The sequence below is a fragment of the Pleurodeles waltl genome, chromosome 1_2 (genome assembly GCF_031143425.1).
Source record: "Pleurodeles waltl isolate 20211129_DDA chromosome 1_2, aPleWal1.hap1.20221129, whole genome shotgun sequence".
Taxonomy (NCBI): Eukaryota; Metazoa; Chordata; class Amphibia; order Caudata; family Salamandridae; genus Pleurodeles; species Pleurodeles waltl.
Genome location: NC_090437.1, coordinates 1,038,548,162 through 1,038,562,217, shown reverse-complemented (window position 1 = coordinate 1,038,562,217; position 14,056 = coordinate 1,038,548,162). Strand labels below are relative to the sequence as shown.

The 14,056-nt window shown below is 41.9% G+C and overlaps 1 protein-coding gene across 1 annotated transcript in view; it reads right to left on the bottom strand.

Annotated features, from left to right (window-relative positions):
• ARAP2 (ArfGAP with RhoGAP domain, ankyrin repeat and PH domain 2) overlaps positions 1 to 14,056 on the bottom strand; it is a 1,093,539-nt gene that overhangs the window by 1,030,071 nt on the left and 49,412 nt on the right. The window contains exon 2 of the mRNA XM_069202133.1: positions 10,232 to 11,265. Coding sequence (XP_069058234.1) covers positions 10,232 to 11,100 — 869 coding nt within the window. The 5' untranslated portion in view covers positions 11,101 to 11,265. The remainder of the gene's footprint in view (positions 1 to 10,231; positions 11,266 to 14,056) is intronic.

Below are 14,056 nucleotides of genomic sequence, written 5' to 3'. Positions count from 1 at the left end.
TGTACACTTTTGCCAAAGTGGTTATGTCAGTGTTCAGGGATTTCCATCTAACATTTCGCCTGTTGTTGGTCAGTGCGAGCTGCTGTCTATAGGACTTGGGGCAGGAGGCTTCAAGTAGGGGTAGTAGGTTCCTGAGTGATAAAATCAATGGTTCATGGTCGCTTTCCTCATGTTCTGTGATGTTCATATCGACCATGTGACCCCAAAGGCGGATGTCGAGCAAGATGTAATCAATCTGGCTCTTCTGCAACCCACGTTTAAATGTGGGGTGAAGGTTAAGATCCGAGCGGGAACGGCCATTGCAAGCCCGGAGGCCGTGTGCCAATGTAATATCCATGAGCTGGTATGATAGTCTGTTGATTTTAGGTCTTTTGCTTGACACCAGCTGGGGGATGCCCCAATGAGCATCTTCATCTTTATATAGTTCCTGGGCCAGCGAGTAGGGTTCAAAAGTGGTGTTAAAATCTCCGGCAATGAGAATAAAATGAGAGGGTGATTTATCGGTGAGAAAATTGTCTAAAATAGTCAGTGCGTTGGACTCATATTTATTGCCCAGGCTCCTATTATAGATGTTAATTATTAAAAGTGGTTTCTCTCTAAGGGATGGTATTGATAGACCCATTAGATCAGGGCAGCCCAAATCAATTGGTTCAATTTGGCATTTGAGAGAACAGCTGAGCCATATTAGCAGGCCACCTGAGGGTCTCCCTGAATTCGCCTTATTTGCTGGAACCCAGTAGCTTTTGTAACCGATTCTATATTTAGGCTCCAGCGCCCATGTTTCTTGGAAGAGACATATTTTATGTTTGTCTATAAATTTTCCCCATTCAGGGTTGTTCATTTTACTCTCCAACCCGGCAATGTTCCAACTGAGGATGGTATCTAAGCCGTCTGGTTTGTTATGGGGAGCTTCAGCCACGGGATTCTCTCTCGGGGCTAGGGTACCGTGGGGAAGCATTATGCCCTTCTCAGTCGTGTCTAGGGTGCTTCCAGCCCCATCTAGGTCAGGGGGTGGCCTAAGCCAATCAAATACCTGGAGTAGAGGTGGGTCTGCGGGTTTGCTGTGATCTAGTGGGTCTGTAGCTAAATTAATCTCAATCACCCTGCGCTCCTTATCTGTTCCCCCGATATGGATTTCAGAACATTTAAGATAGTCTGACTGGGCGAGAGCGGGAGTTAGAGTAGACTCACTAGTGTTGCTAATGGGAGTATATTCGGCCCCACAGTTGATTTGCCCTGTTTTATAAGTTTCATTTTTCCCAGCTATAGGATAGTTTTTGTTCCAGTTGCTTGAACCTCGGGAATTAGGAAAAGTCATGTGTAATAGTCAATCGTTTTCGGAGAGTGTGGGCGAGGCAGCATTGCAACTTGGCTGGAAATCAGTTGGCATCTGAGCCCTAGGAAAATCTCTGGATGTCATTGTCACCCCCTTGAAGCCTGGTGCAGCTTTATGGGGGTAAAAGGCCTGAAGCCTGCAAAGTGAAGTGGCCCCCCCTAGGGGGTTGGGATGGCATGCATTTAGGGAAAGCTGTTCGACAAGGGAAGGCGCATTAAAGTTAATAACAATACAGTCCCCAGTACCAGGGTTTTTGAGTGGACCCACCCAACCCACCCTCCTCACCATTAATATTGAGGGTATCATATGGAATGCGAATCTAGCATGTTTATGCAACCAATGAATAACCTTGTTTTTCAGTTCTGTGAATGATTCTGGGATGATGGACTTGAGCTTAGGGACATTCGTAATAACAAGCACGTAGGGGCAGGCTTCTGGTGGTAGATGTAAAGTTCCCATGTTAGTTCCTGAGTCCCTGCGCATCCGATCTACTGGGATATTTGGGTGGGTTCTATGGGGTTTGGCGCCCGTGTTTGTGGAAGGGGCAATTTCACCAGTCCGCCTTAGGTAAGAGGAATCGCTCTTTGTGTACCACATTTTAGGGAGATTAGCCAGACTAGGTGTAGAGAGCTTCGCTGGTTGATGTAGTGTGTCAGAGCAAGGTGGTTTTGGCTTGTGAACCATAGGTGGTGGGAGAAGGGGACTACTGGCATCATTGACAGGGGGGCCAAGGATAGGGTGTTGTCGCAAGCAGTGCAAACCCGATGGGGAAGGGGGGATTGGCTGGCTGGGTTTAATGAGGGCATCGAGTTTCTCCTCAATGGCTGATAGACGGATTGTTATAGGATGTAGTTGTTTTAGAAACTCATCTTTAATAAAGTCTGTGATAGAAGTAATATCCAGATTGCCATAGTTGGTAGTTTGGGCAGGTATATGATCCTTAGGTCTGGTAGATACGGTATGGACAGAGGGGTCCAGGACACGGGCCCGTTTGTTCTTTAGATTCGTCTCCCCCCGTTTCCTTTTGCCCTTTGTGCCATGATTTGGGGAGGGTGTAGGCCTGATTGGCATAGGCTGGGTAGATCCCGAAGAATGTATGGTTCTGTCCAAGGGTTCTGCGTTGAGTGTTTGAATTGTGAGGGTGGTTGGTGCTGGTGGTTCTGCAGAGGGGGGCTGGGAAGCTGGTGAAAAGAAGGATGGGGGAGCAGTTAGACGGCGCTCGACCAGTTCAATTTCTTTTTCTAGTGCCCCTACCGCTTTTTGGAGGAAGCCGTCTAAGGTCTTGTTATTGCCTGCTTCTTCCAAAGGTATCCCTCCCTTCCGTCTACCCATCTTGTTTTGGTAGGACACTCAGATCCTGTGCAAAAGTTTAGCAATCTATTTCCTGTGAGCACTCTCCCTCTCTTTTCCTCACCCTGTTTAGCTCTGCTGAGGTTTGTGTTAGGGAGTGCTGAGATATCTAAGAGGCATGAAGGGCTGTTCACCTATGTTTGAGAAGGTGTCCGGGTAGGTAGATAGTTGTCAGCCACTGCCCAAGTCCTGCATCTGTGGAACCTGTTTAGGGCGTTGGAGTTCCGAACTGTTGAAGATCTTTCTGGGTGCCTCACTCCACCCACAGCACCATATGGTGCTTCCTTCAGGCAGCCTTTACCTATTACAAAATGTCAGGGGGGTGGCCCTGCCCTGGCTCTTCCTGGCAATGACGGGCAAGGACGGGCCCGCCCTTGGCCCGGGCTTTGCCCGGGCGCCGCCCGCGCGCGTCCCGCGCGGCGGGAGCGCGAGGAAAATTTAAAGGGCTCCTGCCCTTCTAATTGGACACTGGGCTCTGGGCTCCTGCCCCTCCGGATTGCTCTGGCGATGCGCGCTTCCCGCGACGGCGGGAGCGCGAGGAAAATTTAAAGGGCTCCTGCCCTTCTAATTGGACACTGGGCTCTGGGCTCCTGCCCCTCCGGATTGCTCTGGCGATGCGCGCTTCCCGCGACGGCGGGAGCGCGAGGAAAATTTAAAGGGCTCCTGCCCTTCTAATTGGACACTGGGCTCTGGGCTCCTGCCCCTCCGGATTGCTCTGGCGATGCGCGCTTCCCGCGACGGCGGGAGCGCGAGGAAAATTTAAAGGGCTCCTGCCCTTCTAATTGGACACTGGGCTCTGGGCTCCTGCCCCTCCGGATTGCTCTGGCGATGCCCGCTTCCCAGAGTTAAAGTACACATATATATATATATATATATATATATATATATATACACATACACACACACACAGATATATATATATATACACACACACAGATATATATATTTATATACATATATATATATATATATATATATATATATATATATATATATATATATATATATGGATAACCAATCAAAACCTACCTTGGAAGATTAACCAGTTGCTTATTTATAACTTTAAGATGCAAATGATTAACTGCCAGTGTTGCCTATTTTACTTGGTTCCCATATCCACACCAGAATAAAATCTACAAAGCAGCCATAGTGCCCTGCACAACTATTGTAATATATGCAATATGAAAATAAACCTATCAAAAGCTAAAACCTATGATTTTACAAAGACATCAAATTCCTTAGAATGAAATAGGTTCTCAGCAAATAGGGGGATTGAGATGCACACTTACTAAGGAAACAACATAATCCCAGAAATATAACACTTTGATCTAGCAGTGGCCAAAGCTTAGAAAAGATACATGACACACAAGAAAAAACAGATATAGATACATATAGAAGGACATATCAATAATAAAAAAATAGCAAAACTACACCCTAGAAGAAAGTCACTGCATGGTGTTGAGTTTTAAACACAGGGAACTAACAACAAAATACCAAGTCACAATCATCCACTAGTGAAAGAATGGAGAATAGCACAGACAGGCCTAGAAAGCAGAGCAAGATCAACTATCAGCTATCACTATTACGTGGGCTTTGCAGGAAAGGATGTATACCACTTTTACACTTGCAGAAATATGCAAAGGTTGGAGCCTTAACAATGGAGAATTCAGCCACAGAATTACCAGCCTCTCAAAATTCTAAAACCAAAACATGATCCACAAGCAGCAGGGAGAGAACACATCAACATAAAAAAACAATATAACACTTTGTTGGACTTTGCTCTTTTTGCAGGGTAAACACCAAATGTTTTACCTTCTTCCCTCACTTTTCTGAAACATTCTTTGGCTTTTAGGGCTCTGCACACTTTACCACTGCTAAAGTGCTTGCCTTCTCATCTTGAAAAATGGTGAGATTGGCTTACGCCCAATTAGCACATTTAATGTACTTGCAAGTAACTAGTAAAGTGTTACTTCAAGTACCCACAGCCTGTAAGTTAAATGCTAATAGTAGTCCTGCAGTATTTACTGTGCCACCCACTTAAGTAGCCTTTTAAAACATGTCTCAAGCCTGTCATTGTAGCCTGTATGTGCAGTTTTAAACTCCTATTTCGACCTGTGATTACCTTGGCTCATGCACATTAGGTTTATGCCCAGGAAATTGGAACTGGGAAGTTTTCAGACAGTCCCTGAGACCGTCACTGCCAGTTCCAAGATATCAATCAAATCGGTCTACTTGCAGATAGTACATCAAGAAGGCATAGGGAGCAGCAGAGGTACTCTGCCTAACGATTTTCAGGAGTTTAGGCTGCTCCCCAGTTACGAGCATACGATTGATGAGATCTCTCCCACTCTGGTTAGGAAACTGTTTTTACAATTTAAATATCAGGCCCTACCCATTATGACTTTCCGTGCTAAGTTAGCAAATGTGTACCACTAGAGCACTAAGTGGGCGGAGTCTAGAAGATCTACCTCACTTTTTGTTGTTTTGTCCAGCGGATGATCTCCAGAGGAGAAAAAGGCTACTCCCCTCGTGCAGATCCCTGGGTGCTAGGAGTTACTTGGTCGCCACCAGGATCTTAAGAACGGACACTTTTAGGCTGGTTGTTTTTGAGGTTGCACGATACCTCCAGGGACCTTGGATATTATGGTATAAGTACATTTGTGCTACTGATGTTTAGCCACTGCAGGAGAAGTAATAATGGGGGTTAGGAGACCTTCGAACACGCAAGGACAAATATCTCTCAGCCCAGGGGATTGACTATGGTGGACTGGTGTGTGAAATTTAATGACTTATAATATGCATTCTGAAGGAATGTCCCAAATAGTTGAATTTTATTTTATTTTTCACCAAACCCATCATGCACGTTTTATCAATTGTGTTTAATAAACTCTTTTTAAATATATTGTTTTAAGTTGTTTCAAGCATAGCTCCTAATGTAAATCCTTTTATGAATCTTCAATTTTATTTCTCATTGATATGTTTGCTAAACTGCACTATGCACTTTAACCGTTTGCGATAGCCAGAGTATTTGAGTCTCCTCCCATTTGTACTATCTCAGTTTGCCAGATGGCATAATGGACAATTTGGAGCTATTTCAGGTTTTTTTTTTTTTTTTTTGCTTTGAGGTTCTTGCTTCTCTGTTACTTTGTGTTAGTATGGAGATATTTTATTGGGAGCACTCTACTAGATCCATCGATTATTTGTGCTAAAAAACACAATTTGAATTCATACCTGCATAATCAAATGCATCGCAGCAAATAGATTTCTGTAACATAATGCATTTGTAAAAATATATATATATTTGTCCTTATATTTGTGCTTTTATGGTTCTCGGAACCTAAATAAATCTGTTTGATGATGAAATACATTGCCTCTAAGTTAAGCATGACTGCTTTCATACCAAGCTATTAAAGGGTAGTTTCTGCTCGAGTAACTTTCCACACCAACCCAATTCCCACACAGGTGTCACTGTGAGACCAAAGGGGCTGTAAAAATCGTCATGTGAACTTTCTTACAATAATAATGCATCCCTGATCCTTTGGCAACACATGGAAACAAGTCAATAGAGCAGCAATTAATCAAACTGAATTTTAGAGAGAGAGAGACATACATACAAAACCAACAGGCAGAAAGGAAATGGATAGTATATTAAATCTGTTGAAAACTCAGATTATATAGACCATTTAGTTAGAAATAAACTTCTTCCTACAGTAAGATATAATACCCCAAGAACATTTCATTATTTCCTGATAACCTGTAGGATCTACCTAATGCCACTTATGTAGAAACCAATTCTAGCAATCGTAAGCGAACCCAAATGTGATGAATTTACACAGTCAGACACTGACATGGCTAACCAAATCTACTAGGTCATACACTGATGGATAACCAAATCTACTAAGTAGTATATTGTTGGTAACACAACTAACTCGCAGCAGCAGCAATAAACAATGATTGTAATGGAGACAAAGCAGATGCAGGAAGTCAATGAAGAAGAGAGTTACTGCTGTCTAACCTATAGGCCAATTGAAAGGGGCAAGATTATGTAGGTATTACCAAATAGGCCTTTATATGTAGAGTGATGTTGATTAATGATCTCAACAAGAAAGCTACTAGAATTAATGTAAGTTTAAAATCAGATATGGAATTGTAGGAAAATTGGGAATATTCTGAAAGTGATGACAAGAAAGCAAACAATTATGTGATGGGATATTTGGTTCAGGAGATTGAATGAAGACTCAGTTTTCAGTGGCATCAAGCCTGCGCCCCTGCAACAGAAGACACTCACAAATAATTAAATGCCATCAAGGGACTGGTGGAAGGACCTAAATCACCTGAGTTAAAGCCTTCACAGTGGCTTTATATGGATGTTAAAAAATGTTGGAGAACAGATGGACCCTGAGGAACGTGGTAAGGTGTAGGGCCGTGGACCTGCCCAAAGACTCTAAACTGTACATGCTGACACACACCAGACTGAAAAGAAGCAAAAAAAGCAACTTGGCCCCCCATATAAGTCATAACACTAGAAGGATAGGACACATGTTTGATGATATTAAAATAGTTGACATGGGACGCAAAAGAAAGCAACCCTTCCAACAAGCACAGGAAGAGAGGGGGTCTCAGTGCTACAAATGGACTTAAAACCTGCTTAGTGCATTTGCACAATGAAAGAAAGAGGAACAGTGAGTTGAAGGCTATTTATTCAGACATTTACACTGGAATATTAAGGCAATTATGGGATGGCCTTTCCTAGATCACATGGTGAGTGTTATAATTTCAACAGTATAAATACATGCTCCTTCTTGTAATGAGTTATGAATAATATAAGTTTGTTTTAATCTTTATCCACAACCAAACCGCAAATATGTTCTGAGACAGCCTCCACCATCCCAACCAGTTTAGAATTTGAAGATGAACCTATGTGTACTCAGGCCAATCAGCTTGTGAATAACAGATCGACCACTTCATAAGAGATCGTAAGAGGCTCACAACTGGGTTTACCTCATGAGAATGAGACAGTGAGGCTTGATAATTAGGTGGAAGACTAAATATGGTAGCAGAGCTTGCCAATTTGCAAGAATGTATGAGAAAGTACGTTAAAGTAAAGGTTGAAACGTGGCATAGTGAACTGTAGTGTGCAAGTAGTCTTTTTATACTGCCTGTATTGTTTATGTGTTGTTAAGTTTCACTGCAAAAATGGGGCTTGGGGTTGGCACCATGACATCACATAAAGTGTAGAGACTTTCATTATGCGTTTCAGATGACTGTGTATGTCTTAGTTCTATCTGGTCCTGTCTATCTGTAAGGTTGAGTGAAGCTTTATTTGTACTAGGGCACTCTGTGGTGCCATTACATTTTCCTTCTTCCCTAAGGAGCAGTAAAAATGAAGTCACTTGTGAATCTATCTTAGCCACACACTCTCCTACCCACTTCATTTCTCCATTTATGAGACTTCTTACTGCACTGGCACCTGTAGCCATTTCATCCACATTTATTTTTTTCCAACATCTAATTACTTCTCCTATTTATGCCAATCAAAATAATTCCTAAATTTAGTAACTGCAAGAGAGACACCCACGCCAAATGCACTTTATGATCCTTATTACAACAGTTTTCCTGATAGGTGTGGTGATAGCTGCAGCAATTACCACTCCTTGTAGCAATCTACTTGTTTTCTAGGAACCCTACTATCACAGATACATTCAACTAACCTACATTCAGTGTAGTATGGTCATCACAGCATTTGTTTTCAGTGATTCAACACTAATAAACATGACTATGTCATAATTAGTATTGGCACATTTATCAGATGTATGCTACTGCACACAGATAGTTTATTTTCTTTACGGAATTCGTAACTGCAACTCTGCTTAAAATACTTTTGATGATGAGGACCTAGCCTACACTTCAGTTATGGCCAACTCAGCTTGCATTTGTATTTATAGCTTCATAAAAGAATGGGTTAACATTTGCTGGTGCCCTTGTGGCCTTTTTTCTTGGAAACTCATGGAAGTGTATGAGTCAGTGGGCAAGGAGATGTCTTGTTGGTGGCCTTTAGCTAATGCAACAATACATATCAATAGGATGGACAGAAGATGTTGCACTTCCTTGTAACTGTCAGCAGCGTGTGGATATAGACATAGTAGACTGCTGGCTACAGATGGCATCCAGAATAGATCGGACAATTATCAGTCTGGATACTTTCACTGGGATCAACCACATAAAAGACAAAATGGACGGCTTTTTTTCTACTCAATTGTTGGAGGCGAGTAGGGCTGAATTTCAAAGCCTGCTTCCTTCACTCCTGGTGAATTTGGTCAGTTGTAGGTTGAAAGGCTTGGTCAGCTGAAAGGAAAATGAACATGTCCTAGAACCGTTTTTTCGAAGACTCTGTAGACCGACCAAAATTGGCTTGGGGATTGAATTACAGATAAATTACTTCTCAGATAGTTTTCACTCTCCGATAGACTGATGTGTGAACCATGAACTAGCACAGGCAATAAATCTTTTGAATGCTATATCTTATTCTATAGAGTGATTTGCGTGCTAATTGCTTCTTGGAACTAACTTGGTACACATACAGGAAAAACAATACTATCTAGTAAAAGCAGGGGAGAGCAGGAAAACGCTGAAAATTAGCAGAATTTATTGTCATTATCTATCATGTTTTGGCAACTTCTTAAATTAAGCTATCAATTGGACTGGATTCTTAGGGAGACACTCGTCAATATTCCACAGCGGTATTCCCTGTACTTAAACAGCAGGGAGCCTGTATTGGTTTTGTAAAGGGGCTTGAAGCCAAGTGAGCTTCCCTGTACTGATCAAAGTTGTTAAGTAAACATGTATAGAGTATGTCTAGAGGCAATATCAACCAGGTAACTACCCAAAAATATTGGACTGGACAACAGCCTTGAACTGGATGTGCTAGTAGTATATCATCAGCCAAAGTAATGACATTATACATGTGCGATGCTGCCCTCCTCTGGTCAGGCAAACTGCAGCAGTGAGTGTACTGCAAGTGTTCAGTCATGTACATGCTGGTATAAACCATTGCAATAGGTTATCCTGGCAGTAGCATCCACATCGATGAGTGAAGTGAACATTTTAAACAATAGCATGTTTTTTGTAGTGAATTTAAAGATCACTGTGAGTGGGAATGACAGAGATGTCTGTTGTGCTGGTTATGCATTGGGTTTTAGGTGGTGGAGTTTAGCTTTGCGGTTTTGCCCACCTCAGGCTCAACCCCAAAACAACTGTTGACATCTTATTGGCAATGCCAATGCATTAATATTGAAGACTTGACTTAAGTAAATTATTGACCATTAACAAATAATTCGTATACAAATTCTAAGTCAAACTATAAAACTATTGGTTGGCTGTTGTAAATTAAAATAGCATTTTCAAAAACGTTTTCCGTTTTACTACTTAACAATTCAACTGAGTATATTTAAGAATATTCATACAAAAGGTATTTCAGAACACATATCCCCAAACATCTTCCTTGTTAATTGTAAAGTCTCATACTAGATTTAAAATGGCACTTACTTTAGAAGAGGCCCAGTGTCTGATGAACCCGGAATTTGAGGAACTGGTCTATTTCTTAATATGAAGGAGCGTGAAGGTGCAGAATTTGCTCTCGGGTATTTTTCTTTACAGGATTGCTTCACACCATCATATAAATCATTTAGCACCATTTCTCCTTGAAATTCAAAAAATGAACCTTCCGATGGCTGGTCAGCGTTTGTAAATTCTGAATAGTAATATTCACATGAAACTTCTTGTGCTGTAGTAGAAATATCAGACTTGTGAAGCTCAATATTCTGCGAGTCTTCTTTCTCTTGCCTTACACCCACGGTATGGTGCTTTTCAGAACATTTTGCATTTAAATGTATTGTTGCTTCAGAACCGATGGAACTATCAGAGATATTCTTGCAACTACCGCCACTGCTCAAAGAGGCATCATTGCCAGCTCCTACTGGCTCAGCTTTCTGCTTCTGGGTACCATTTTTCTCAATAGCCAAGTCTTTTTCTCCTAAAATCTTTTCACGCTTCTCAGTAGGTTTGTCTGTATCCCTACTAGGCGTGTCCGCTTTCGTAATCACTTCCGAACAACCCTGACTAGGGCAGACCAAAGTGGAATTTGCTATCCTCAGGTGACAAGATTCTGTCGAAGGATCTTCAGCTGATATAGATTTTTCCTCCATTTGGGGAAAAATGACCTCTAACTGCTTCAATATCCTCTTGCGGTGGCCTGTTAGTGATATTCCAATTTTCTTCAGCACTTCCTCCGTTATCTCATCAGAATCACAAACAGTTATATACCCAGATTTCTGGAAAAATGTGTAGTACATTTCCAAATGGATGCTAACTAGTAGCTCTCTGATATCAACTCTTGTTTTAGCGTGAGATGTCATAATTGTGGCTTCATTTCTCCTCCAAAGACTCACAGATGGCCCCAGATCCCAAAATTGCACGTACTAAGCACGAGGCGTTGATGGGATAGTTTCCGTCGCAGAACTTCCTCATTGTGGTCACTTGAAATTGAAAACCATCAGTAACGCTGGTCTTGCAGTTCAAACCTGGACAAGACAGATGATGAGAAATAGTTAAAAGACAAACACATGGCAAGCACTTTCACTCAAATTTTATATTCTACTTATTTACTTATGTGCTTTATAGAGTGCCACAGTATGTTATTTTGACAGCTTTTGAGCACCATACTGATGCAGCAAACATGGTGGCTGGCAGAGGTAGGTAATTAGTGGACTGCTGGTGACAGGCTGTACTTGAAGCATACTTCTCAGAATATCTGCATACAAATGTGCTTGGGTGTGTAAGAAGAAAAATAAATGAGATTTTAGAGATGGTCAAGGAGCTACCATCCACAGACATAACAACCTCCAACAGACAAAAGAGCTGAGCAGAGCAACGAAGCTGCCACGGAAGTTTTGCAAGTAAAATGTAAATGCTGTTTAAGGGGGAATAACCAGTTCTTAAAAAATAAAGAGGTTGGCCAGAGGGTTTCCGAATGCCAAAGCTGTGCATACGATCAATTGATTATGTTTTGATGGGATTATTTTTGGTGGTATTCTATTGCCAGTTATTCTTATGTAACATTATACAAGCTCACCTGAGTTTAGAATTTCTTCTCATCCCCCACAGAGGAATATGTCTAATTGTAATATAATTGAGCTCGGCAGAATTTGTTAAGGTATCCCCAATGAGTCATTCCGAACGAACGACATTTCAGAATACATGAAGGAACATTTCTAGTGCAGCACAGTTTTCTAGATAGGAATAATTTTCTGTGTTTGTGTGCAAGTATGTCATCTTCTCACAAAATGTCACAGAAGACATCACTGGCGAGATTTTTCATTGATATTTTAAGCGTATGTCTGAGGGGTGTAAAGAAGTGGAAAATGAAAACCAAACAATAGAATTTATATCTATAGCCCTATTGGCTTTGTTGTACTTAAAAGAGTTACTATACTTTCAGTGTAATATTGGAGTAAATATTGACATACAGAACTTGGAAGAATTTCAGTTCTAGCAAACAATCGTGCGATTGCCCTGTGCATGTAGCAACTAACATGTAATTTCCACGTGGGAGTATCCGCGCATAATAGTCTTTACCTATTGTAACCTAGAGACAATCTTTATCACTTTATCGAGCAACTTTATCTACTGAAAGCGGACAGATTTGTCCTCTACTAACAATCTGTAATGGGCTACTGTCATGAAAAGCAATTCAAGTTAGCCTGGGTTTACTCGTTTCGTAGTATCCCAAATGTTGCAAATTAGTATTAAGATTATAAATGCGAGGGTTGCGCAGCACAGAATGCACGTTTAACCCCTTCGCTGCCAGGCCCTTTTCCCCTCAAATGCCGGGCCTTTTTTTGGCTATTTGGGGCAGTTCGTGCTTAGGCCCTCATAACTTTCCACATAAGCTACCCACGCCAAATTTGCGTCCTTTTTTTCCAACATCCTATTGATTCTAGAGGTACCCAGTGTTTGTGGGTTCCCCGGAAGGAGACCAAGAAACTAGCCAAAATATAGCAAAAAATGCATTTTTTTCAAACAAATAGGAAAAAAGGGCTGCAGAAAAAGGCTTGTGGTTTTTTCCCCTGAAAATGTCATCAACAAAGGGTTTGCGATGCTAAAACACCAGCTTCCCAGTTTTCAGGAACAGGCAGACATGAATAAAAAAAAAAATAAAAAAAAACATTTTTCAACACAATTTTGGCATTTTACTGGGACATACTCCATTTTTTATATTTTTGGTGCTTTTAGCCTCCTTCTAGTTAGTGACAGGAATGGGTGTAAAACCAATGCTGGACCACAGAAAAGCGAAACATTTCTGAAAAGTAGAATGCCCATGTGTGTTTTCACTGCAGAGGAGAGCTGCTCTGCCCATAGGTTAACATGGGAGAACCCATGGGAGAACCCATGGGAGAAGTATTAAAGCATGTGAGCAGCCTCATGTTGCTTACTATCATTGGATACGTCTTGATAAATCCTTTTCTATGGTAAAAGTGGTTTTGTCAATGATCTTGGAGAAATGCCATTTCTAGAAAGTGGACATTTCTCTGCCCTACAATGCTTTGTGTGCTTTTATTTTGACTTGAGTCCACACTGGGGGATGGAGAAACACGTCTGTGCATTCCCTAGCAACAGCTATACTACTTGGGTACACAACTAGAATGAAGCCCTCTGCCATTTGTGGGCCTGGCTGGATAGATTGGAAGGAGAGGTTTTGACACTTGGCCTCTCAGAGCCAGATCATAGGTCCACTAATGATTAAGATCTGCATTCTACAGCCCAATGGCAGACATGACCAAAATTTAGGATGACGTCTGTGGTTCAAAGGGGAACCCTTTGAACATCCCCTAACTTCAAAAGGTACACTACAGTATAAATACTTGTGTCTCACTGCGGCAAAATAGAGATACACTTGCAGGGTGTGGTACGCACTGCCAGAAGAACCTGTTGTGCACAAGGAGTAATTACTGCACTAGAAAGGGACTGCACACTCTTCCTCTATCATAGCTGGCCTGTGAAAACTGGTTGCTGCTATGTGGCACTCTGAAGTGTGCTCTCCAAGGGCTTGTTTGCTTTCCCACTGTTCTCGGTGGTTGTCTCCCATGAGGACCTACATTTAGAGAGCAGTACCCTCAAGTGCCTACATCATATGCTGGATGTCGCCTGGTAGCAGGGGTGAGAACGTTGAAACAAATATAGTGTCTGGAGAATGGATTTGCCTGGTGTGGAGCCCTCAGGGAGTGTGACCCTTCATTGTTGGGCCATACCATGCATCAGCGTCTGGTTGGTAGTAAGCAGATTCACAGGTTGCGGGACCCAGCGTGGTCCGCC